This window comes from Delphinus delphis, chromosome 15 (assembly GCF_949987515.2).
Source record: "Delphinus delphis chromosome 15, mDelDel1.2, whole genome shotgun sequence".
Lineage (NCBI taxonomy): Eukaryota > Metazoa > Chordata > Mammalia > Artiodactyla > Delphinidae > Delphinus > Delphinus delphis.
Window position 1 is genome coordinate 24116325 of NC_082697.1, and position 26811 is coordinate 24143135.

Here is a 26811-nt window from a genome sequence, read left to right on the forward strand (position 1 = left end):
GTATACATATATCCCCATATCCCCTCCCTCTTGAGCCTCCGTCCTGCCCTCCCTATCCCACCTGTCTAGGTTGTCACAAAGTACTCTGTGTTTTATACTTCATAAGTTTTCCTTCCTCAAGAACGTTGGTTTCAACCAGAGTTACGATGGTGATCATTTCACAAGATGTACACATAGCAAATCATTATGTGTACACCTGAAACTTATATAATGTTATGTGTCAGTTATATCTCAATTTTTAAAAAAAGAACATTGGTTTCCTACTTGGATTTTTAAAAAGGATTTCACATGTATCACTGAATGATATTCATTCATTCATTCATCATGTGTGCCAGGCACTGTGGTAGGTGCTAGAGATTCTAAGTTGAGAGGTTTATTGCCTTTGAGAAACTCACAGACAAATGGGGAGAGAGAGGAACATTAGCAAATTATTAGAAGACAGTGTCAGTATTGAATGAGAGCATTGAATGAATTAAGAAGATGGGCACTAGAATCAGCTCAGTAATCCCATTACTTAATGTGATATGTTACTTAGCCCTTCTGTTTCTGTGCCTTGGTTTCTTCACCTATAGAGCTTTCACATACAGAAGATAGGCGCCTGGCACCTAGTAAGTGATCAATAAATGTTAACTATAATCTATTATTAGCTTCTCTGCTTAGGCCTCATAGAGGAAATAACATTTCACTGGTCACTGAAGGATGGGTCTCTACTAGAAGGAGGGCAGGAAAGGACAGCTAAGAATAGCCTGATAACAGACACAGAGGAATGAAAACGCATGATGTTTTCAGAAATTGGGGAATGATCCAGTGTAGCTGGAGGACAGAGGATGTGTAGGAGATGGTGAGAGATGAAGCTGGAGAAATAAGACCAAGAGAGTGAAGGGTCTTGTTTGCTGCTGGAGTTTGGACATAATCTGTTAGATGAAATAGAACCCTCAGAAGTCTTTAAAGAGGGGCTTGAATCAATCTAAACTGTCTTTTTTTTTTTTTAGTAAAGTTTTATTCACATACAGCTTGCACGTTTGTTTACATGTTGTCTGGCTGCTTTTGCACAAGGGCAGAGTAAGTAGTTTAAACTGTGTTTTAGAAGGATCCTTCCAGCACATCTGTGGAGGATGGACTGGATGGGAGGGAGGCGGGGAGACCATTGAGGAGGAGAAGGAAGGGGCTGCTGAAAACTGGTGAGAAACTGAGAGAGTGAGAACTGCAGTGATGGATGTTTCAGAGGTGGGTCAACGGGGCATGGTGACTAGTGGAAGGCGTGTGAGAGTGGGAGGGGCGTTGAATAGCTGAGGTGTCTGGGGAGATGCTGATGCCACTTACTGGTAGACTAGCAGAAGGAACCGATTTTTCCTTCCTAATGATTTCATCCAAGGAAGGAAGCCTGCTTCTTCCTGATCTTGGGAGCAAGTATTCTAAAACTCACAAATCCATTTTTTAGCTAGGAGCTGTTTCTTCTCTCTTGGACCTTGTAAATGGTTAGCTGCTCCAGACAAGTAATTACTGATCTCAGGCAATTAGGGCAGGAAGTGGCTGTGTTTATTTCACTCCCTGGTGTCTCCTGGGGGAGAGAGAGGTGAAAGTCATGTGTTTGTTTCTACCACATTTGTAAGAATGGATGGAACTGGAACATCATCCTTCCTCTGTTAACAGACACATGGGCCTCTTCTCACTCCCACCACCACCAATCTCTGTAGAAAACAGTGTTGAATTTAAAAGTTCTTTCCAGCTTTTCCCCTCTCTTTGCTGGTTTCCCCCAAAATATCGTTCAACTTTGTGGCCCAGCCAAGGAATTCTGAGTCCACCCTAGCTGTTGGGCTCCAGAATAGCACCTTTCCCACCACTGCCATCTCCCAGTCTCAGAGTTGACCTAGTTCTGGTTCGAGGTGTGTGGGGACCTCTGCTGTTAGCACAGCTTGGCTGGGCATGATCTGTCCCTGCTCAGTCATATTTACAAGTACCCTGGATACAGAACATCATGTTGGCACTAACCAACGTGATGAAATAGCCCATCCCATAGAGTTCTGTCCTTGGTCTTTTACTTCCAGCTTCCTCCTTTCTCTGCCTTCCTTCCACTTTCTTTCAACCAGGAATTGTTTCTAGCTGGTGAGTTTCCTTGGTTTGAGGGATGGAGGACTCAAAGTTCTTTTCTCTCCACTTACTTTTCTATGAAGTAGTCACATTCATAACCCTCCCTCTTCCAGGGTGGCTCTTAGATGTTTCAAGTACAGATCTTCCTTGACTTATGATGGGGTTCTGTCCCAGTAAACCCCTTGTAGGTTGAAAATATCCTAAGTTAGAACTACATTGAATACACCTCACCTACTGAACATCAGAGCTTAGCTTAGCCTAGCCTACCTTAAGTGTGCCCAGAACACTTACATTAGCCTACAGTTGGGCAAAATCATCTAATACAAAGCCTATTTTATAATAAAGTGCTGAATATTTCGTGTAATTTATTGAATCTGTACTAAGAGTGAAAAACAGAATAGTTATATGGGTACAGAATGGTTGTTAAGTGTATCAGTTGTTTAACCTCGTGATCGAGCGGCAGACTGCAAGCTGCGGCTGCAGCTGCCCAGCATCACGAGAGAATATGTACTACATACCGCTAGCTTGGGGAAAAAAATGAAAATTCAAAATTAGAAGTATGGTTTCTACGGAATGCATATTGCTTTTGCACCATCATCAAATCTAAAAATCGTTAAGTCAAACCACTGTATATACACCACTTTGGTGGGCAGAAAAGTCCTATGGAACATCTGCTTCTGTTTGTCTCGGGAGCTGGGTTGGGAGAGGGTAAAATTCCCTGGACTGTGTGGAGTGAATAATTCCTTCTTTTATGGAACACTATTGAGAAGATGTCTATTGTTTTCAGTAAAAGTTGACCCCACACTAATAAGAGTGACCATGAGCACTGTTACTTGATGAAATATTATCATTATAGATACCAGCCTTGGACCATCAATTGAACTCTACTGATTTCTGGGCCACTCTAAAATCTCTGTTGTAAACTGGGTTTCTCTAGCCTTGATTTTAGGGTACTCTGTTGTCTTAAACCATCTGAAAGGGAATAGCTACTTGTTTGTTTTTTTAAAAAAATATTTTTTTCTTACATCCATCTAGTTTTTTTTTAATTGTAGTTGATTTACAATGTTGTATTAGTTTCTGCTGTAGAGCAAAGTGATTCAGTTATACATATGTATATATCCTTTTTCATATTCTTTTCCATTATGGTTTACTACATGATATTGAATATAGTTCCCTGTACTATACAGTAGGACCTTGTTGTTTATCCATTTTATGTATAGTAGTTTGTGTCTGATAATCCCAAACTCCTAACTTATCCCTCTGCCACCCCCCTTTCCCCTTTGGTAACCGTAAGTTTGTTTTCTATGTCTGTGAGTTGTGTCATATTTTAGATTCCACACATAAGTGATATCATATGGTATTTGTCCTTCTCTTTCTGACTCACTTCACTTAGTATGATAATCTCTTAGTCTATCCATGTTGCTTCAAATGGCATTATTTCATTCTTTTTTATGGCTGAGTAGTATTCCATTGTGTATGTATGCCACATTTTCTTTATCCATTTATCTGTTGGTGGACATTTAGGTTGTTTCCATGTCTTGGCACTATTACATAGCAACACTATTGTAAATAGTGCTGCTATGAACATGGGGTGCATATATCTTTTTGAATTACAGTTTTCTCCAGATATATGCCCAAGAGTGGGATTACTGGATTATATAGCAACTCTATTTTTTAGTTTTTTAAGGAACCTACATACGGTTTTCTAGCGGCTGTACCAACTTACATTCCCACCAGTAGTGTAAGAGGCTTCCCTTTTCTCCACACCCTCTCCAATATTTGTTATTTGTAGACTCTTTAATGATGGCCCTTCTGACCAGTGTGAGGTGGTACCTCATTGTAGTTTTGATTTGCATTTCTCTAATAATTAGCAATGTTGAGCATCTTTTCATGTGCCTATTGGCCATCTGTATGTCTTCTTTGGAGAAATGTCTGTTTAGGTCTTTTGCCCATTTTTTGATTGGGTTGTTTGTTTTTTTGTTATTGAGTTGTGTGAGCTGTTCGTACAATATATTTTGGAAATTAATCCCTTGTCAGTCACATTGTTTGCAAATATTTTCTCCCAGTCCATGGGTTGTCTTTTTGTTTTGTTTACGGTTTCCTTTGCTGTGCAAAAGCTTCTAAGTTTGATTAGGTCCCATTTGTTTATTTTTGCTTTTATTTCTATTGCCTTGGGAGACAAGATATCAGGTTTTTTCTTATGACAAAAACAAAGCATGTTTATTATAGGAAGTTTAGCAAATATAGAGAAACAATAATGAAAAATCATCCATAATTCCAACCACCCAGAGAAAAACACTGTGAAATCTGTGGCCTAGCCTTTTAGTTTAGGTGGGTTTTTTTTGGCCGCACCATGAATCTGTGGGATCTGAGTTCGCCGACCAGGGATCGAACCTGGGCCCTCAGCAGTGAAAGAGCAGAGTCTTAACCACTGGACCGCCAGGGAATTCCCACCTTTTGGTTTTTCTAAAAATGTATTTATTCATTTTTTAAAAAAGGGGTTATAGTATGTATCTCTTTTATGATCTTCAATTAATAGATTGTGATAAACATCTTTCCTTGTCATTGAAAATTATAACATCATGTTTAATAATTCTACAGTGGTCCATTTTATGTAGGGAATAAGGACATTATTAATAAAAATTAATATATTCTAATTTGAAAAAATAATAAACATATGGCCTGAAGAGAGTACATAAGGAAGGGATGTTATAAAAATAGTGATGGGGTGTTGCAACAAACAAAAGCATACGTTTCACAGCTCTGAATGACATAAGCAATAATTGTAGGCTGAATCAATTGGTAAGTTAAATAGGACATGGACGTTAACAGACTTGATTCCTTTATTCATCTTCGGGCTGAAGTTTTGTAAAATCTTTCTGGATCTGAAAATTTTACAAGAAATATACCTGTGGTATCTCAGGTTGCTAAAGGTAAGTGGTTTTGACTTCCTTGGTTTCCTTTCATCAGAAATCAAGATCCTTCCACTCCTGTGAGTTTGCTATTAGCATCTTATGCACCAGGAGATACTTGACAGGTGATTATTTGAGCAGTTATGGAAAGTTTCTTGTTTTGGGGAGTTGCTGAATCTAATCCTAATTGATGTGGCTGGATTATTCCATATATTTATTTCTTTTTACAGGTAGTGCCTTCCTCAGTGCTATCTTTCTTGCCTTAGCAACATACCAGTCTCTTTACCCACTCACCTTGTTTGTCCCAGGACTCCTCTATCTCCTCCAGGTAAGCACTTGCTGGTCAGAAGCCAACACTCAGGTGACATTTAATACGTGGCCTGTTCCCTGCTTAGGGGAGAGAAGGGCAAGGCACAATAAAGGCAATAGGACTGGGTCCCCAGTTCACATTTGCTTGCTTCTACTTGAAAACACAAAGAAACTTGACTAACTTTAAACAAAGTGGACCTAATGATCATTACGTTCTAATTATACATATCATTGCAAATGTGTCAGTGCGTTTCATTTTCATGTTTGTAATCGGGATCTACCAACCATCTTGCATTCTCCTTTTTTTACCTAATGTTCACAGATCTTTCTCTGAGCCCATTTAACTATTTTGTGTAACCACACTCACCTCGTAAGGTTCTTGCATGGATGAAATGTAGTGGGTGCACCTCTTGCAATGTTTGGACCATAGTGGGTGATCAGTAGTTTAACTGAAGAATACAAACTGCTGACATTTACTGAGAACATACTACATGTCAGTCACTATGCTGAACACTCTATAGGCATCTTCTCATTTCAACCTCAGAAGAACTTTATGGGGTAGGTCATATTATTAGCCATATAATAATCTAGTATTAGCCATATTAGACACATGAATTGCAGCTGGAATGTAGGGCGGTTTAGTCACTTGCCTGAGGTCACACAGCCAGCAAGTGACTGCCAAGAGGTGAGCTTGGGTAGTCTGATGCAAGAGCCTGCTCTCTAACCTTAATGTCTTTTCTACTCAAATAAGAATACACACATCTCCTCAAGAGCAAGTAACTGCTTGTAGGTCCTGCATGGTCCAAATCCATTCTTAGAAGAGAAACATTTCTTGAAAGCGTATGGAGGGCAATGCCAGGATTCAAACCAAGAAATGTCTGCTTTCAGAACCCTTGTTCTTAATTATAAACACTGTTGCTGAAACTGAGTGTATACCTCCATTTATTGAAATAGACCATGTACTTGTCATTTTAAGTGCCTTCATGTATCTTTGTGTTGATGTTGATGTACACAATGATACATGTTTAGCTTGATCTTTCTCCTATTTGGGGAATTTGAGATGTGCCCTAGTTGTCACTAATACAAATAGTATAGACATTTGTTTTTAAGTTATTTCCTTAAGGTGTGTTCCTCCATCTGAATCATTGGATCCAAAGGTGTGAGAAGTTTTATAGTTCTTATGAGGCAAGACCAGAGTGTTCACCAGAAAGCGGGAGCCAATTTGCAGTGCCGCCCACCATCAGTGTCTGAAGTGAAGTGAACCACTTCCTCCCAGGTCGCCAGTACTGGCTTTTCAAATTCAATTTATGATCGCTAATTTAATAGATGTACCATCATACTGTGAAGTTATTTTACTTTGATTTTCTTTTTAGATTCTTGTTGAATGCAAACATTTTCCCACGTAACAATATGCTGTTGGTATTTTCTTTCTGGCTTCATATTTACAGTTAATTCTTTAGAAAGTCTGAGCACCAAGAAGAATGCATGCAACCAAATTTTTGTGCAACTATTTATTAAATACATACTATAAAAATATGTTTACTCATACACACGAACTGACCAAAAAATTTTAAACTGTTTGTTAAGCCAAATACTACCTTAAGTAAAATAGCTTTTGTTTAAAACTCAAGGAAATTTCCTCCTGACAACAATGGACAGCACAACTGAGTCATGAAATCAAGCAGCTCAACCAGTCACTTTATTCAGTCCCTCCCTCTGCCAATATGTACTGAGCATCCCAAGTCCAGTATGCTAGACACTATGGTAGACTCTGCAGATAAAAAGCAATTGAAGGTTATGGAGCTGGGAGTGCTGCAGGAAGACTGCTCTGGCAGCAGCCTTTGTCATGGAGTGTAGTGAGGGGGAGCTGAGGTTGGGAAAGGTTAGGCCACTGTATTAGATTGAGTCAGAGGGCTTGGTCGGGGGCCCAGACCAGTGTCAGGGAAAATGGAGAGATGAGGGACTAGATGCAGAATTCTAGGGAGTAGAATTGGCTTTGCTGGCAGCCGTATATATGTGGTGAACAGGACTGGAAAGAGTGAGATGAACTTCAGGACCCATTTATGTAAAAATTTCAATCCCAGCCCATACTATATTTACATATTTTTATATAAGTATATGAAGTGGCCTTGAAAGGCAGTAGGGCCTTGTGAGTCATGGTAGTGTATTTGGAAAGTCAATCCAGTCACATCCAGGAAATAAACCCACTTGTTTAAATATGAGGGAGGGAACAGAAGAGGAAATTATCTTTAGGTGTGAGCTTCTCACAGAGACCCATAGGCTCCGAGGAGAGAAACTAGAACTAATGGGTGGGAACTATAAGGAGCCCAGTATGAGGCGGTCCTGGGATAGCATAGGGTGCCTTAAGTGAGGTGAGTTCCCTGTGGGTCAGAGTGTTTAGGCCACATACCGAATTGCCACATATTGGGGAGTTGTAGCAAAGCTGTGAGCATCAGCATGGGTAGCTAGACCTGATAGTCTTAAAATTCCTTTCATTCCCCAAATTGAATTGGATTTGATAACCACAAGGAAGTGATACGTCTGCTCTTGCCGTTGTATTTTTCTCAGAGTTTTCCGAGCCCTCTGTAGGCATATACATCCCTCTAGGAAAGGTTATGTAATGTACATAAGAGCACAGGCTTGACTGGGACATCTTAAGATGGAAAGCAAAGTAGTGTTAAAGACTAATGGTACTATATCAAAAGAACAATGGAACCAGCCCATTCTTCTACTGGCTAAATTTAGTATATTCTGAGCATCAAAAGAATAATTACTGCAAGTAATTGTAAAACACCGAGTAAATAAGAGTCTGTGTGTCCATAGTGATGCTCAGAAAAGGGGCAAGGAGAGAAAAAATGCATATGCCATCATTAGATATGGCTATTTTTATCAATTTCTTGCTCTGAAAATCAATACTTAAATGGAAAGAACTAAGCAGTTACCCTTTCTTTTTATTTTTTATTTATTTATTTTTTAAATTTTATTTATTTATTTGGTTGTGCCGGGTCTTAGTTGCTGCAGGCGGGCTCCTTAGTTGTGGCACACGGGCTCGTTAGTTGTGGCATGCGAACTCTTAGTGATGGCATGCATGTGGGATCTAGTTCCCTGGCCAGGGATCGAACCTGGGCCCCCTGCATTGGGAGCGCTGAGTCTTAACTGCTAAGCCACCAGGGAAGTCCCATACCCTTTCTTTTTCAAAGGAGCTATAATTCTTCCCTAGCTAATGAAGCAAAGTTCTTTACAGAAAATTTCCAGCTTATAACTGTAGAAGGAAGGATAGAATAGTAAATCATCAGTGAAATTATTAAATCTAGCAAAGATCATCATTGGACGCTAAAGTCATTAGATGAAAGATTTTTGGAGAACAGAATATTTGCATTTGCATGGTGCCAAAATAGTACCCCCCTTCCACCTCTAAATTATTTGCTAATAGCAACGGGAAAAGTAAATCTTTACAAAGGAGTGCTCTGGCAGTCACCACCGTAACCAGGTAATCTAACTCAGCATCACTTACGGTGGAACGGCCTGACATGATATGCTTCATGATGTGCTGCAGTGCAAAGTACACAACATCAGCTCCAAAGTATTTTTACCCAGAATGTTAACCTTCATTAAGCCTTTAGATCTGACTTCTGGTTTTTAGGAAGTACAAGAGCAGAAGAACAAGTTAAATGATACTATTAGGAAATAAATAACCAAAATATAGGACAATCTATAAGACAGCTGGTCTGCTTTTCTTCAAAAAATCAATGTCATACAAAAGAAAAAGTGAGGGGACTGTTCTAGATTAAAGAGACAGTAACTGACTGGAATGGGTGAGTCTTGACTGGATTCTGGTTTGGAAAAAACAGTTATAAAGGATGTTCGGGGGTACTCAGAATTTTTTTTTTTTTTTTTTTGCGGTACGCGGGCCTCTCACCGCCGCAGCCCCTCCCGCTGCGGAGCTCAGGCTCCGGACGCGCAGGCTCAGCGGCCACAGCCCACGGGCCCAGCCACTCCACAGCACATGGGATCCTCCCGGACTGGGGCATGAACCCGCGCCCCCCGCATCAGCAGGCGGACTCCCAACCACTGCACCACCAGGGAAGCCCGGGTACTCAGAATATTTTGAAGATAGATTAGATATTAGATGATAGGAAATTGTTAACTTCTTGGATGTGATAATAGTATTATGGTATATAGGAGTATGTCCTTATTTTTAGGAGCTGTATGCAGAAGTCTTTGGGGGAGAAGTGTCATGATGTGTAGAAAATTCATACACACAGAAAAGTTCATATATGGCAATGTGTTATGGTTTCATCTAGATGACAGACATATGGTTGATTATTGTATTATTTTTTCAACTTTTCTGTGTGTTTGAAAATTTTACAATGAAAAGGAGAGACATTAGAATACAGGCCCTGAAGCTGTCTTGGCTTGGATTCTGCTTAGCTCCGTGACCCTGGGAAGTGATTACTTAACTTCTCTGTGCCTCAGTTTCCTCATCTGTAAAATGGAGATAATGCAGTAGTAGCTACTGCAAAGGGTTAATACATGTCAAGTATTTAGAACAGTATGATACAAATTCAGTAGATATTAGTTATGGTTATTAGTATTCAAATGTTCATAGAAAAGACATGGTTACCAGCGGGGAGATACGTGGGGTGATAGGGGGAAGAGAAAATAATTCATTTTCTAGAGTCAAAGGAACTGTAAACATTAGTTTGTACTTACCCCTTTGACGCTACAAATCTGCCTCCATTCTGCTGGTACTATTTCTAGAGGGTACAAAAGGCAGGTGGTAGACAAGCTAACGTCTGATCAGTGCCAAAGGCAAAGCTGTTTTTCTCTTCCCTACATGAGACACAGAAAGGCTTCATGATGAAAGGCGGGATGCTGCATCTGGCTCCCTGGTGAGTCACTTCTGAGAATGGTAGTTTGAGCCCATCTGGTCCCTTCCCCCAACTTTACTCTTCCTCTGACCTTGGCTTACAGCCTAGTTTCCAAATTAGAGAGAAGCTTAAAATGTTATGATCTGATAGCATGCAGAATACAATAGCCCTAAAGTGCACAGGACCAAGAGGCTACAGTGAAGGATACGCCAAGTGCACAGGACCTCAAGGCTGAAGCTGTGAAGCTGGCAGAGGGAGGTTCATGCAGTCAGGGAAGTTTCTAGTCCTCTCCTTCCTTTTGCTTGGGATTCCTTAGATGGCTTGAGGTCCTTATTTTCTTTGAAAGAACAGAAACCTGGGTGAAATAACTTTGTGAGTCTTCTTATGGTTTTTGCTTTAATCTAATCTGACCTCTCGTCTTTGAATTGAAAAAGTTAATTCTGTGGTTTCTATATTTCTGGAGCTTGGAGCAGGTCACATGATACTAGCTTGCACTAAAGAAGCCAAACCCAACCAGGTCTTTCTTGCCAACTGGGCCCTTCCCCAGGCTTTCTTTGGGGCCTTATTTAGAATTTTCACATCTTACTCCTTCTTTCCCCAGCAACGTTTTGTTAGCTCTTCTGCTTCCAGGAGGGGGCCAAAGCAGAGGTGGCAATGCTCTTACCTTCCTTTCTTTTTATTTATTTATTTTATTATTTATTTCTGGCTGCATCGGGTCTCAGTTGTGGCACACAGGCTCTTGTTGCAGCACGCGGGCTTCTCTCTAGTTGTGGCTTTTGGGCTCCAGAGCACGTGGGCTCTGTAGTTGCGACGTGGGGACTCTCTAGTTGTGGCACACGGGGTAAGTTGCCCCACCAGGGATCGAACCTGAGTCCCCTGCATTGGAAGATGGATTCTTAACCACTGCACCACCAGGGAAGTCCCCCTTTCTTTTTAGAACAGGTAAAAATGAGGGTAAGGGGTTGATCATGCATTTGCAATAAACTTTTTACCAGTTTTATTGCCTCTAGTATGCCTAATCATGTAAAATATATCTCCTGGGTCTCATTCTGATATTCTAAGAGTTTAGATATAAAAATTTTTGTTAGATTTCCACTCTCTTCGAGAGTTTTTTCTGATAACTGACTTTTTCATTTTTGCACCATGTCCTAGAAAGAAAATTGTTTCTATTTAGAAAATGCTTCTCTCAACTTTAGAGAGTTGGTGGGGGAGGGAGATAATTATACATTTCTCCTCTTCCTTATTATAGTTTGCCTTTTTCTGAAGCAATCTGAGAATTTTCTTACTTCTCTAAATATTTTTATGTGTTAACAACAATGTGACTTCTGGGATACAACTACATACTGGTTTAATTTTTCAGGTTGAGTGTGCACATAGCCCGTGGACCACATCTGTCCCACAGATGTGTTTATGTAACCTAAGTGTTTATTAGTTGTCAATATTTTTAAAATTCATGTTAAAAATTTATATTTCTGGCTTCTTTTGAAAAATTGGAAGGTCTGTCTCCTTTAGTTTACCTCTTCAGTTTACTGCAATCCCTATGCTTCATCTCAATCACACTTCACTCATTTGTTACCTGCCTGGCTCCTTTAGGTATTTGAGAGTGTGTGTGTGTGTGTGTGTGCGTGTGTGTGTGTGTGTGTGTGTGTGTGTGTGACTGTGTCTGTGTTTATATCCACTAAAAGATCTAGAAACAATGACCAACCCAGTATCAGTGATTACCCTTGGAGCTCAGATTGTAATCTTACTATTTTTACCCATTAAAAGAAACTAGGGTTTCTTAGAGAAATGGCTGATTCTATCTTTAGGTCAGGAAATGTACAGGATGATCCTGTAACGTTGTGATACCAGATAACAAGGAAACTATCAAAGACTCCTGTGGAATCTAAAAAACGGTACAAATGAATGTATATGCAAAACAGAAACAGGCTCCCAGATATAGAAAACAAACTTGTGGTTACCAAAGGGAAGAGGGAAGTGGGGAGGGACAAATTAGGGGTATGGGATTAACATGTTTTATGTGGTTTTATGTATTTTATTTTTACAGTAAAAAGTTTTAAAAAATTGATCTGAATGTTTAAGGCACCATTCTTCCTACCCTTCTACTTACATACTTTTCATTTTAAGTCAACATTTGCTATTGAGCAAAACAGGTAGGTAAAATGAATGCTCAATCTGTTCACGGGGAAATTTGCAATGTGGACCTCTAGATTAAGTTTGGCTCTAGGGTTTGTAAATAACAAGCCATCAAAGGATTGCCTGAGTTTCTCTTAAGAATTTCAGGGGCTTCCCTGGTGGCGCAGTGGTTAAGGATCTGCCTGCCAATGCAGGGGACAAGGGTTCAAGCCCTGGTCCGGGAAGATCCCACGTGCCGCGGAGCAGCTAAGCCCGTGCACCACAACTACTGAGCCTGCACTCTAGAGCCCATGAGCCACAGCTACTGAAGCCCGTGTGCTACAACTACTGAAGCCCACGCACCTAGAGCCTGTGCTCTGCAACAAGAAGCCACTGCAAATAGAAGCCTGTGCGCTGCAATGAAGAATAGCCCCCGCTCACTGCAACTAGAGAAAGCCCGCATGCAGCAACGAAGACCCAACGCAGCCAAAAATAATAAATAAATAAAATAAAATAAAAGAATTTCAGGTGTGCCTCACTTTATGTAACAGGAGTAGTCCTAAAAGATTACTTAATCTTTAATTGAGGCAAATTTTTATAAGTAGGCTCAGTAAATATACTACATTATATTTTCAGGGCTCTGTTACCCAAAGCCAAACCTGACTCCAAAACCAAGTCTTAAAAATTATACCTAAAATTTAATACACATTTTATAATCACAAATTTGCCGGCGGTGGGGAATCATTTCCTACTCAAACAACAACAGTAACACTTCAGGTCCAATACAGCACTGAGAACATGGCAGCAAACCAAACCTGGGAGGCTGCTAATGGGATCTGCGAAGTTTGAAAAGCCTCTCATATCTTGGGTATGTGCTCAGGAATCTACTAGAAGAACCACTTTGAACAATCTACCTGATTCATTTCTTTATGGATGTCTCACTTCCCACCTTATTTCTTTTTAAATGTCCTTAGTAGGAAGGAAAGGGGAAACAAAAACTTCTTGCTTTCAAGGGTTTTGGGGTTTTTTTGTTTGTTTCTCCCCTGGGCTATGGTTTTCTCCCTCCCTCCCTCCCTCCCTTCTATACTAGATGGCAGTATTTTTGAGGAAGAAGAGAAGATCAAGATTATCAAAGGCAGGTAGAAGTCTAGAAGGGAACTCAGAAGCTGTGTCTTCCTCTTTAAATGTATCTAGGGATGCCTCCTCTTTGTTGAATTATTTTCCATCCCCAGAAATGTACTATTTTCTTAAAACTTTGTTCTTTCAGAGCAGCATTGTCAATAGAACTTTTTGTGATGATGGATATGTTCTGTACCTGTATATTGTCAGTACGGTAGCCATGAGCCTCATGTGGTGATTGAATACTTGCAGTGTGCTAGTGAGACTGAGGAACTGAATTTTTAATGTTAATTAATTTCCATTAATATAGATTTTTTATTTTTTTTATTTCTTTTATTTATGTTTAGCTGCGTTGGGGCTTCGTTGCTGCGTGCGGGCTTTCTCTAGTTGTGGCGAGCGGGGGCTACTCTTCGTTGCGGTGTGCAGGCTTCTCGTTGCAGTGTGCAGGCTTCTCGTTGCGGTGGCTTCTCTTTGCTGTGGAGCACGGGCTCTGGGTGCGCTTCATGCGGGCTTCAGTAGTTGTGGCACGCGGGCTCAGTAGTTGTGGCTCGCGGGCTCTAGAGCACAGGCTCAGTAGTTGTGGTGCACAGGCTTAGTTGCTCCGCGGCATGTGGGATCTTCCTGGACCAGGGCTCGAACCTGTGTCCCTTGCATTGGCAGGGTGATTCTTAACCACTGCACCACCAGGGAAGTCCCCATTAACTTAGATTTAAATAACCACATGTGGCTAGGGGACAGCACAGTTTTTGTTGTTGTTGTTTTTAATTTTATTTTACTTTAAAATGTTTTTTTATTGTGGTAAAAGTCACATAATATAAGACATACTATTTTAACCGTATTTAACTGTACAGTTCAGTGGCACTAAGTACATTCACATTGTTGTGCAACTCTCACCATCATCCATCTCCCGAATTTTTCACCTTCCTAAACTGAAACTCTGTCCCAATTTAACACTAACTCCCCATTCCTCCTCCCCACTACCCCACCCCCTGACATCTACCAATGTACTTTCTGACACTATGAATTTGACTCTTCTAGGTACCTCGTATAAATGGAATCAAACAGTATTTATCGGGGCTTCCCTGGTGGCGCAGTGGTTGAGAGTCCGCCTGCCGATGCAGGGGACACGGGTTCGTGCCCCGGTACGGGAGGATCCCACATGCCGCGGAGCGGCTAGGCCCGTGAGCCATGGCCGCTGAGCCTGCGCGTCCGGAGCCTGTGCTCCGCAACGGGAGAGGCCACAACAGTGAGAGGCCTGCGTACCGCAGAAACAAAAAAAAACCCACCAGTATTTATCTGCACCTAATGTATATTGGAATGCATTTTTAAGGTTAACCTAATACATGAACAACACAGTTTTAAAGAGAAGTAAGAGTAGAGCTACACATGTGCAAGCTTAGAGAGCGGCCATAGGGTTGATCCGGTTCCATTCCCCTCATTATCTGTTAACAGTAATGTTTTCTCCATTCTTTTGACTGACTTCCCATTCTCCTTAAAGCTTGTTTTTTTTTTTTAATATTTATTTATTTATTTGGCTACACAAGGTCTTAGTTGCAGCATGCGGGATCTTAGTTGCTGCGTGCGGGATCTTTGTTGTGGCATGTGGGATCTAGTTGCCTGAGCAGGGATCAAACCTGCATTGGGAGCGTGGAGTCTTAACTGCTGGACCACCAGGGAAGTCCCCTCATTAAAGTCTTTACCATGGAGTTATGATGTCTATAATTTATCTTAAAATACTTCTGCATAGACCATCTGATATAACACACGTGCCAGTTAGTTTCAGCCTCAACTCAAGGGGCAGTGAGTTACTTTAATGAAGCATCCATGCTGCCTGGTGCTCATCCAGCTTTGTATCAGAAAGGCCACACTCCACAGGTGGTTGCCGTAGGTGCTTCTGCTCTGCATAGCTTGAGCTGCACCTTTGCTAATTATAGCATAGTTAATGTCAGAAGCAGATTGGATTTTTATTGGTGAGATTAGTTGAATGTTAGAAGTAGGCACTCATTGGTGAAAATGAAGTATTCTGTCCTCATCCCTGCTATTTTGTTCTTTTCTTTCTACTTCTTTCTTTGTCATCCCAAGTAACTGTTCTGTTTAGTTTCTGATTTATCCTTCCTGTATTTCTTTTGCACAAATGAGGCAATACATGTATATTTTCTTCAATCTCCTTCTTTCTGATATGAAGAATAGCATACTATAGGTACTCTTCTATGCTTTGCTTTTTTCACTTAACATTCTTTTCTGGAAATCACTACTTATAGATACATAGAGGTCTTCCTCATTCTTTTTTAAGTGGCTTAGTACTCCATTTTGTGGACATACCATAGTTTATTCAACTTCTCTCCTATGTATAAGAATTTAGATTGTTTCCAGTATTTTGCAATTATAAGTAGTGCTTCAATGAGCCACCTTGTATATATGTATTTTCATGCTGTTAGAGGTATATCTTCAAGGCAGATTTCTAGAAGTATTAGAATTACTGGATCCAAAGGTTAAGTGTATATGTAGTTTGTTAGGTCTTTTCAAATTTCCCTCCAGAAGGATTGTACACATTTTCTGTTCCCACCAATAAAATATGAGAGTGCCTGTTTCCCCACAACCTCACTGAGTGTGTTATCACATTTAAAATTTTTGGCCAGTCTGGTGAGAAATGGTATCTCAGCGTTTTTTTAATTTGCATTTTTCTAAATATGAGTGAGTTTGAACATTTTTTCATATTTGTGAATTGTCCATTACCCACCCTCCTCATTTTTCTATTGGATTTGTTAGGTCTTATTTCCCTCAATTTTTAAGAATATGGGGAGTATTAACCCTTTGTCTACAGATATTTTCTTCCAGTTTTTCATTTGTCCTTTTTATAGTGTTCTTCTTTTAACAGCTTTTATTTCTTAATTAAGATATAATTTATATACCATATTATTTACCAATTTAAAGTGTACAATTCAATGATTTTTACTCTATTTACAGAGTTATGCAGCCATCACCACAATCAAAACTAGCGTATTTTTATCACCCAAAAAGAAACCCCATACCCATCCATTATGCTAATTTGTCTTGCCCCCGTGTCCCACACCCCTCCAGCCCTAGGCAGCCACTCTTCTGCTTTCTGTGTTTGTAGATTTTCTTATCTCGGACATTTCATAAGAATGGTATCATACAATATGCGGTCTTTTATGACTGGCTTCCTTCATTTAGCATGATGTTTTTAGGGTTCAGCCCTGTTGTAGCATGTTTTAGTACTTTATTCCAAATAATATTGACAAATAATATTCCATTATATGAATATGCTATATTTTATTTATTCATTCACCAGTTGATAGGTGTTTGGATTGTTTCTACTTTTTTGCTATTTATGAATAATGCTGCTGTGAACAGTTGCATACATGTTTTTGTGTATGCAAATATGTGGGCACATATTCTCATTTTATTTACGGTATTTTTAATATGTAAAACGTTTCATTTTTATTGCTTCTGGATTTTGAACTTTTCCCTACATCAAGGTTAAAGATGAATTACCATGTTTTTTCCTAGTACGTCATGGTTTCATTAAAAAAATATTACTAATTTTTTACTAAACTCCTGAATTCATTTGGAGTTTAATTCTTGTGAATGGTGTGAGATATAAATCTAATTTTTTTCTTTTTTCAAATGGTTACCTAGTTGTCCTGACACCATTTATTAAAAAGTCCATCTGTACCCCACTGATATGCCACCTTTGGCATATACTAAGTTTCTGTAAGTATTTTGGTCTAATGCTGGCTATTTTATTCTACTAGTCTGTCTATTTATGTGCCAATATTGTACTATTTTAATTATACAGCTTTCATAGTATATTTTAATGTGTGATAGGGCTAGTCTCCCCTTCATGATTTTTCCTTATCACTGTTTTCCTAGCTATTCTTGCATGTTTATTTTTCCATGCAAACTTTAATATCATCTTGTTTAATTCCATAAAACAGCTTGTTGGCATTTTTATTGGGATTGCATTGTTGTATTGAATTTATAAATTAATTTAGGGAGAACTGATGATGTTGAATCATCCTAAACAACAACAGGGGATATCTGTACATTTGTTCAAGTCTGTGTTAGTGTCTTTCAGGAGTGTTTTGAAATTTTTCTTGAATAGGTTTTACACATTTCCTGTTAAATTTAATTCTAAGTTTTATTTTCCTTGATGTTTTCTCTGCCATCGTGTCCTATAATTGTCTATTATTTGTGCATATGAAGGCTGTTTGTATCTTTTTTTTCTTTCCAGGTTTATTGAGATATAATTGATATACAGCACCATATGTTTAAGGTATACAGTACAATGATTTGACCTACATACATCATGAAACGATTACCACAATAAGTTTAGTAAACATCATCATCTCATATAGATAGAAAATAAAAGAGAAAGAAAAGAAAATATTTTCCCTTGTGATGAGAACTCTTAGGATTTGCTCTAACAACTTTCTTATATAACATCCAGCAGTGTTAATTATATTTATCATGTTGTACTTTACTTCCCTAGTACTCATTTATCTTATAACTGGAAGTTTGTACCTTTTGACCACCTTCATCCAATTCCCCTGCATCTGGTAACCAAAAATCTGATCTCTTTTTCTATGAGTTTGTTTGTTTGTTTTTGAAGTATAATTGATCTACAGCACTATGTTAGTTCCTGGTCCACAACGTAGTGATTCAGTATTTCTGTATATTACAAAATGATCACCATGGCTATTTGTATGTTAGTTTTATACCCTGCTACTCCACTGAATTATCTTATTGTTTGTTATTTTTATTATGAGTAGTTGTTGCATATATCTAGATACTGACGTGAGTTCTTACCTTTAAGCTGTTTGTGATACATATATCAATAGCTTTTCTTATCTTGAACTAACCTTGAATTTTTGGAATAAACCCAACCTAGTCATAACACAACTTTATCATGATCTTTTTCATGTGATGTTGAATTAGATAATATTTCACTTAGTATTTTTGCATTTGTGTTGGTAATTGATTTTGGTATCAAGCTTATAATATTTGCTGTGAAATAGTTAATGTAAGATTAAAATCACCTGCTTCTTGAATGTTGCTAGAACTTTCCTGTAAAACTGGCTGGGCCTGCTCTTTTTTTTCAATAATTATCTCTAGATAGAATTTTAAAAATGAATTTATTTTATTTATTTTTGGCTGCGTTGGGTCTTTGTTGCTGTGCATGGGCTTTCTCTAGTTGTGGTGTGCAGGCTTCTCATTGCGGTGGCTTCTCTTGCTGTGTAGAGCATAGGGTCTAGGTGCATGGGCTTCAGTAGCTGTGACACACGGGCTCAGTAGTTGTGACTTGTGGGCTCTAGAGCGCAGGCTTAGTAGTTGTGGCGCACGGGCTTAGTGGCTTTGCGGCATGTGGCATCTTCCCGAACCAGGGCTCAAACCCATGTCCCCTTCATTGGCAGGCAGATTCTTTTTTTTTTTTGCGGTACGTGGGCCTCTCACTGTTGTGGCTTCTCCCATTGCGGAGCACAGGCTCCGGACGCCCTGGCTCAGCGGCCATGGCTCACGGGCCCAGCCGCTCCGCGTCATGTGGGATCTTCCCAGACCGGGGCATGAACCCGTGTCCCCTGCATCGGCAGGCGGACTCTCAACCACTGCGCCACCAGGGAAGCCCCGGCAGGCAGATTCGTAAGCACTGTACCACCAGGCAAGTCCCCTGCTCTTTTCTTTATGGGAGAAATTTTCATTACTAATTCAATTTCTTAAATGGTTATAAGACCATTCAAATTTTCTATGTCTTCTTGAATTAGCTTTTTCCCTAGCTTTTTTTTTTTTTTGACTGCACCGCACAGTACGTGGGATCTTAGTTCCCCAACCAGAGATCAAACCCGCGCCCCTTGCATTGGAAGCTCAGAGTCTTAACCACTGGACCGCCAGGGAAGTCCCTCCCTAACTTTTTATTTCATGCTTTCACAAAAGTTGAAAGACTAATGTAATAAATACCCTTAATTTGGATTCTCCTTTTCTATATTTCTATAGATATATAGGGTTTTTTTTTCATTTTTCTTTTCCTAACTCATTTGCAGAAAAGTTTCAGACAATAAGACATATCAATTCTAAATACTCAGCAGGTAACTCTTAAGAACTAGAGCATTCTTCTACATAACCATAATACTATTAGCACACCCCAGAAGATTAGCTTTCAGAGATTAATATTATCTAATGTATACACTCTAAATTCAAATTTCCCAATTTATACATAACTTTTATAGCATTTTGGGGGAGAGATGGGGTTCAAGATCTAATCAAGGATCATTGTCATCTCCTTTATCTCCACCTTTTGTTTTTTAATAACACCAGCGTTTTAAGTGAACCATTTGTTTATATTTTCCATAGACTGTATCCATTTTGCCTCAGTTTTTAAAGACATTGGCATACTTTTTTCTTTTTAATTAATTAATTTATTTTTGGCTGTGCTCGGGCTTTCTCTAGTTGTGGTGAGTGGGGGCTACTTTTCGTTGCGGCGCGCAGGGTTCTCATTGCGGTGGCTTCTCTTGTTGCAGAGCATGGGGTCTAGCCATGCAGGCTTCAGTAGTTGTAGCGCACGGGCTGTAGAGCGCAGGCTCAGTAGTGGCTCACAGGCTTAGTTGCTCCGCGGCATGTGGGAACTTCCCGGACCAGGCCACGAACCCGTGTCCCCCGTGTTGGCAGGCGGACTCCCAACCACTGCGCCACCAGGGAAGCCCCAAAAGTACATAATTAAAAAATACTTTATTGCTAAAAATCGCTAACCATCATCATCTGAGCCTTCAGTGAATCATAATCTTTTGCTGGTAGACGGTCTTGCCTCAATGTTTTGTTTTGTTTTCTTTTTGATTTATTTTTTAAAATTTAATTTATTTTTTTATACAGCAGGTTCTTATTAGTTATCCATTTTATACATATTAGTGTATATATGTCAATCCCAATCTCCCAATTCATCACACCACCACCACCAGCCCCCCCGGCGCTATCCCCCCTTGGTGTCCATACATTTGTTTTCTACATCTGTGTCTCAATTTCTGCCCTGCAAACTGGTTCATCTGTACCATTTTTCTGGGTTCCACATATATGCATTAATATACGATATTTGTTTTTCTCTTTCTGACTTACTTCACTCTGTATGACAGTCTCTAGATCTATCCATGTCTCTACAAATGACCCAATTTCATTCCTTTTCATGGCTGAGTAACATTCCATTGTTTATATGTACCACATCTTCTTTATCCATTCGTCTGTGAATGGGCATTTAGGTTGCTTCCATGACCTGGTTGTGGTAAATAGTGCTGCAATGAACATTGGGGTGCATGTGTCTTTTTGAATTATGGTTTTCTCTGGGTATACATGCCAGTAGTGGGATTGCTGGGTCATATGATACTTCTACTTTTAGTTTTTTAAGGAACCACCATACCGTTCTCCATAGTGGCTATATCAATTTACATTCCCACCAACAGTGCAAGAGGGTTCCCTTTTCTCCACACCCTCTCCAGCATTTGTTGTTTGTAGATTTTCTGATGATGCCCATTCTAACTGGTGTGAGGTGATACGTCATTGTAGTTTTGATTTGCATTTCTCTAATAATTAGTGATGTTGGGCAGCTTTTTATGTGCTTCTTGGCCATCTGTATGTCTTCTTTGGAGAAATGTCTATTTAGGTCTTTGACCCACTTTTGGATTGGGTTGTTTGTTTTTTTGTTATTGAGCCTGCATGAGCTGTTTATATATTTTGGAGATTAATCCTTTGTCCGTTGCTTCATTTGCAAATATTTTCTCCCATTCTCAGGGCTGCCTTTTTGTCTTGTTTGTAGTTTCCTTGGCTTTGCAAAAGCTTTCAAGTTTCATTAGGTCCCATTTGTTTATTTTTGTTTTTATTTCCATTACTCTAGGAGGTAGATCAAAAAAGATCTTGCTGTGATTTGTGTCAAAGAGTGTTCTTCCTATGTTTTCCTCTAAGAGTTTTATAGTGTCCAGTCTTACATTTAGGTCTCAAATCCATTTTGAGTTTATTTTTGTGTATGGTGTTAGGGAGTGTTCTAATTTCATTCTTTTACATATAGCTGTCCAGTTTTCCCAGCACCACTTACTGAAAAGACTGTCTTTTCTCCATTGTATATCCTTGCCCCTTTGTCGTAGATTAGTTGACTATAGGTGCGTGGGTTTATCTCTGGGCTTTCTATCTTGTTCCATTGATCTATGTTTCTGTTTCTGTGCCAGTACCATATTGTCTTGATTACTGTAGCTTTGTAGTATAGTCTGAAGTCAGGGAGTCTGATTCCTCCAGCTCCGCTTTTTCCCTCAAGACAACTTTGGCTATTCAGGTCTTCTGTGTCTCCATACAAATTTTAAGATTTTTTGTTCTAGTTCTGTAAGAAATGCCATTGGTAGTTTGATAGGGATTGCACTGAATCTGTAGATTGCTTTGGGTAATAGAGTCATTTTCACAATATTGATTGTTCCAATCCAAGAACATGGTATATCTCTCCATCTGTTTGTTTCATCTTTAATTTCTTTCGTCAGTGTCTTATAGTTTTCTGCATACAGGTCTTTTGTCTCCTTAGGTAGGTTTATTCCTAGGTATTTTATTCTTTTTGTTGCAATGGTAAATGGGAGTGTTTCCTTAATTTCTCTTTCACATTTTTCGTTGTTAGTGTATAGGAATGCAAGAGATTTCTGTGCATTAATTTTGCATACTGCAACTTTACCAAATTCATTGATGAGCTCTAGTAGTTTTCTGGTGGCATCCTTAGGATTCTCTATGTATAGTATCATGTCATCTGCAAACAGTGATAGTTTTACTCCTTCGTTTCCAATTTGTATTTCTTTTTCTTCTCTGATTGCCGTGGCTGGGACTTCCAAAACTATGTTGAATAATAGTGGTGAGACTGGACATCCTTGTCTTGTTCCTGACCTTAGAGGAGATGCTTTCAGTGTTTCACCATTGAGAATGATGCTTGCTGTGAGTTTGTCATATATAGCTTTTATTATGTTGAGGTAGGTTCCCTCTATGCCCACTTTCTGGATAGTGTTTATCATAAATGGGTGTTGAATTTTGTCAAAAGCTTTTTCTGCATCTATTTAGATGATCATATGGTTTTTATTCTTCAATTTGTTAATATGGTATATCACATTGATTGATTTGCGTATATTGAAGAATCCTTGCATCCCTGGGATAAATCCCACTTGATCATGGTGTATGATCCTTTTGATGTGCTGTTGGATTCTGTTTGCTAGTATTTTGTTGACGATTTTTGCATCTATATTCATCAGTGATATTGGTCTATAATTTTCTTTTTTTATAGTATCTTTGTCTGGTTTTGGTATCAGGGTGATGGTGGCCTCATAATATGAGTTTGGGAGTGTTCCTTCCTCTGCAATTTTTGGGAAGAGTTTGAGATGGATGGGTGTTAGCTCTTCTCTAAATGTTTGGTAGAATTCACCTGTGAAGCCATCTGGTCCTGGACTTTTATTTGTTGGAAGATTTTTAATCACAGTTTCAATTTTATTACTTGTGATTGGTCTGTTGATATTTTCTCTTTCTTCCTGTTTCAGTCTTGGAAGGTTATAAGAATTTGTCCATTTCTTCCAGGTTTTCCATTTTATTGGCATAGAATTGCTTGTAGTAGTCTTTTAGGATGCTTTGTATTTCTGCAGTGTCTGTTGTAACTTCTCCTTTTTCATTTCGAATTTTATTGATTTGAGTCCTCTCCCTCTTTTTCTTGATGAGTCTGGCTAATGGTTTATCAATTTTGTTTCTCTTCTCAAAGAACCAGCTTTTAGTTTTATTGATCTTTGCTATTGTTTTCTTTGTTTCTATATCATTTATTTCTGCTCTATCTTTATGATTTTTTCCTTCTGCTAACTTTGGGTTTTATTTGTTCTTCTCTCTCTAGTTCGTTTAGGTGTAAGGTTAGGTTGTTTATGTGAGATTTTTCTTGTTCTTGATGTAGGCTTGTAATTGCTATAAACTTCCCTCTTAGAACTGCTTTTGCTGTGCCCCATAGGTTTTGGATTTTGTGTTTTCATTGTCATTTGTCTCTAGGTTTTTTTTTTTTTTTTTTTTTTGCGGTACACGGGCCTCTCACTGCTGTGGCCTCTCCCGTTCTGGACCACAGGCTCCAGACAAGCAGGCTCAGCGGCCATGGCTCACGGGCCCAGCCGCTCTGTGGCATGTGGGATCTTCCCGGACCGGGGCGCGAACCCGTGTCCCCTGCATCAGCAGGCGGACTCTGAACCACTGCGCCACCAGGGAAGCCCTCTAGGTATTATTATTATTTTTTTTTTTTCAGTACGCGGGCCTCTCACTGTTGTGGCCTCTCCTGTTGCGGAGCACAGGCTCCGGACGCGCAGGCTCAGCGGCCATGGCTCACGGGCCCAGCCGCTCTGCGGCATATGGGATCTTCCCGGACCAGGGCACAAACCCATGTCCCCTGCATCGGCAGGCGGACTCTCAACCACTGCGCCACCAGGGAAGCCCTCTAGGTATTTTTTGGTTTCCTTTTTGATTTCTACAATGATCTGGTTATTTAGTAACATATTGTTTAGCCTCCATGGATTTGTGTTTTTTACGGTTTTTTTCCCCTGTAATTGATTTCTAATCTCATAACGTTGTGGTTAGAAAAGATGCTTGATATGATTTCAATTTTCTTAAATTTACTGAGGCTTGATTTCTGACCCAAGATGTGATCTATCCTGGAGAATGTTCTGTGTGCACTTGAGAAGAAAGTGTAATCTGCTGTTTTTGGATGGAATGTCCTATAAATATCAATTAAGTCTATCTGACCTATTGTATTATTTAAAGCTTCTGTTTCCTTATTTATTTTCATTTTGGATGATCTCTCCATTGGTGTAAGTGAGGTGTTAAAGTCCCCCACTATTATTGTGTTACTGTCGATTTCCTCTTTTACAGCTGTTAGCAGTTGCCTTATATATTGAGGTGCTCCTATGTTGGGTGCATATATATTTATAATTGTTATATCTTCTTCTTGGATTGATCCCTTGATCATTATGTAGTGTCCTTCCTTGTCTCTTGTAACATTCTTTATTTTAAAGTTTATTTTATCTGATATGAGTATTGCTACTCCAGATTTCTTTTGATTTCCATTTGCATGCAATATCTTTTTCCAGCCCCTCACTTTCAGTCTGTATGTGTCCCGAAGTCTGAAGTGGGTCTCTTATAGACAGCATATATATAGGTCTTGTTTTTGTATCCATTCAGCAAGCCTGTGTCTTTTGCTTGGAGCATTTAATCCATTCACGTTTAAGGTAATTATCGATATGTACGTCCCTATATCCATTTTCTTAATTGTTTTGGTTTGTTTTTGTAGGTCCTTTTCTTCTCTTGTGTCTCCAACTTAGAGAAGTTCCTTTAGCATTTGTTGTAAGCTGGTTTGGTGGTGCTGAATTCTCTTAGGTTTTGCTTGTCTGTAACGCTTTTGACCTCTCTATCGAATCTGAATAAGATCCTTGCTGGGTAGAGTAATCTTGGTTGTAGGTTCCTCCCTTTCATCACTTTAAATATATCATGCCACTCCCTTCTGGCTTGTAGAATTTCTGCTGAGAAATCAGCTGTTACCCTTATGGGAGTTCCCGTGTATGTTATTTGTCGTTTTTCCCTTGCTGCTTTCAATAATTTTTCTTTGTCTTTAATTTTTGCCAATTTGATTACTATGTGTCTCGGCATATTTCTACTTGTTTTTATCCTGTATGGGACTCGCTGCGCTTCCTGGACTTGGGTGGCTATTTCGTTTCTGATGTTACGGAAATTTTCGACTATAATCTCTTCAAATATTTTCTCTGGTCCTTTCTCTCTCTCTTCTCCTTCTGGGACCCCTATAATGCAAATGTTGCATTTAATGTTGTCCCAGAGGTCTCTTAGGCTGTCTTCATTTCTTTTCATTCTGTTTTCTTTATTCTGTTCCGCAGCAGTGAATTCCCCCATTCTGTCTTCCAGGTCACTTATCCGTTCTTCTGCCTCAGTTATTCTGCTATTGATTCCTTCTAGTGTAGTTTTCATTTCAGTTATTGTATTGTTCATCTCTGTTTGTTTGTTCTTTAATTCTTCTAGGTCTTTGTTAAACGTTTCTTGCATCTTCTCGATCTTTGCCTCCATTCTTTTTCTGAGGTCCTGGATCATCTTCACTATCATTTTTCTGAATTCTTTTTCTGGAAGGTTGCCTATCTCTACTTCATTTAGTTGTTTTTCTGGGGTGTTATCTTGTTCCTTCATCTGGTACATAGCCCTCTGCCTTTTCATCTTGTCTATCTTTCTGAGAATGTGGTTTTTGTTCCACAGGCTGTAGGACTGTAGTTCTTCTTGCTTCTGCTGTCTGCTCTCTGGTGGATGAGGCTATCTAAGAGGCTTGTGCAGGTTTCCTGGTGGGAGGGACTGGTGGTGGGTAGAGCTGGGTGTTGCTCTGGTGGGCAGAGCTCAGTAAAACTTTAATCTGCTTGACTGCTGATGGGTGGGACTGGGTTCCCTCCCTGTTTGTTGTTTGGCCTGAGGTAACCCAACACTGGAGCCTACCTGGGCTCTTTGGTAGGGCTAATGGCAGACTCTGGGAGGGCTCACGCCAAGGAGTACTTCCCAGAACTTCTGATGCCAGTGTTCTTGTCACCATGGTGAGCCACAGCCACCCCCCCCCCCCCCGCCTCTGCAGGAGACCCTCCAGCACCAGCAGGTAGGTGTGGTTCAGTCTCTCCAGGGGTCACTGCTCCTTCCCTCCTGGGTTCCGATGTGCACACTACTTTGTGTGTGCCCTCCAAGAGTGGAGTCTCTGTTTCCCCCAGTCCTGTTGAAGTCCTGCAATCAAATCCCACTAGCCTTCAAAGTCTGATTCTCTAGGAATTCCTTCTCCCGTTGCCAGACCCCCAGGTGGGGAAGCCTGACTTGGGGCTCAGAACCTTCACTCCAGTGGGTGGGCTTCTGTGGTATAAGTGTTCTCCAGTCTGTGAGTCACCCACCCAGCAGTTAGGGGATTTGGTTTTGCTGTGATTGCGCCTCTCCTACCATCTCATTGTGGCTTCTCCTTTGTCTTTGGATGTGGGGTATCTTTTTTGGTATTCCAGTGTCTCCCTGTCGATGATTGTCCAGCAGCTAGTTGTGATTCTGGTGTTCTCGCAAGAGGGAGTGAGAGCACGTCCTTCTACTCCGCTATCTTGGTTCAGGCTAGCCTATTTCTAGCTTTTGATTTAAAGTGAGAAGTATGCAACACTTCCTTTGATTTGAACACTTAGAGGCCACTGTAGGGTTATTAGTTGGCCTAATTTTAATATTGTTATGTCTCAGGGAATCGGGAGGCCTGAGGAGAGGGAGAGAGACAGGGGAACAGTTGGTCAATGGAGCAGTCAGAGCACACACATTTATCAATTGTTCGCTGTCTTGTA

General features: G+C 39.9%; 1 protein-coding gene across 9 annotated transcripts in view; it reads left to right on the plus strand.

Moving 5' to 3' along the window:
* PIGU (phosphatidylinositol glycan anchor biosynthesis class U) overlaps nt 1-26811 on the plus strand; it is a 127033-nt gene that overhangs the window by 52224 nt on the left and 47998 nt on the right. For all 9 annotated transcript variants that reach the window (XM_060030949.1, XM_060030955.1, XM_060030952.1 and 6 more), the window contains exon 7: nt 5234-5331. In XM_060030949.1, the coding sequence (XP_059886932.1) occupies nt 5234-5331 (98 nt within the window). The remainder of the gene's footprint in view (nt 1-5233; nt 5332-26811) is intronic.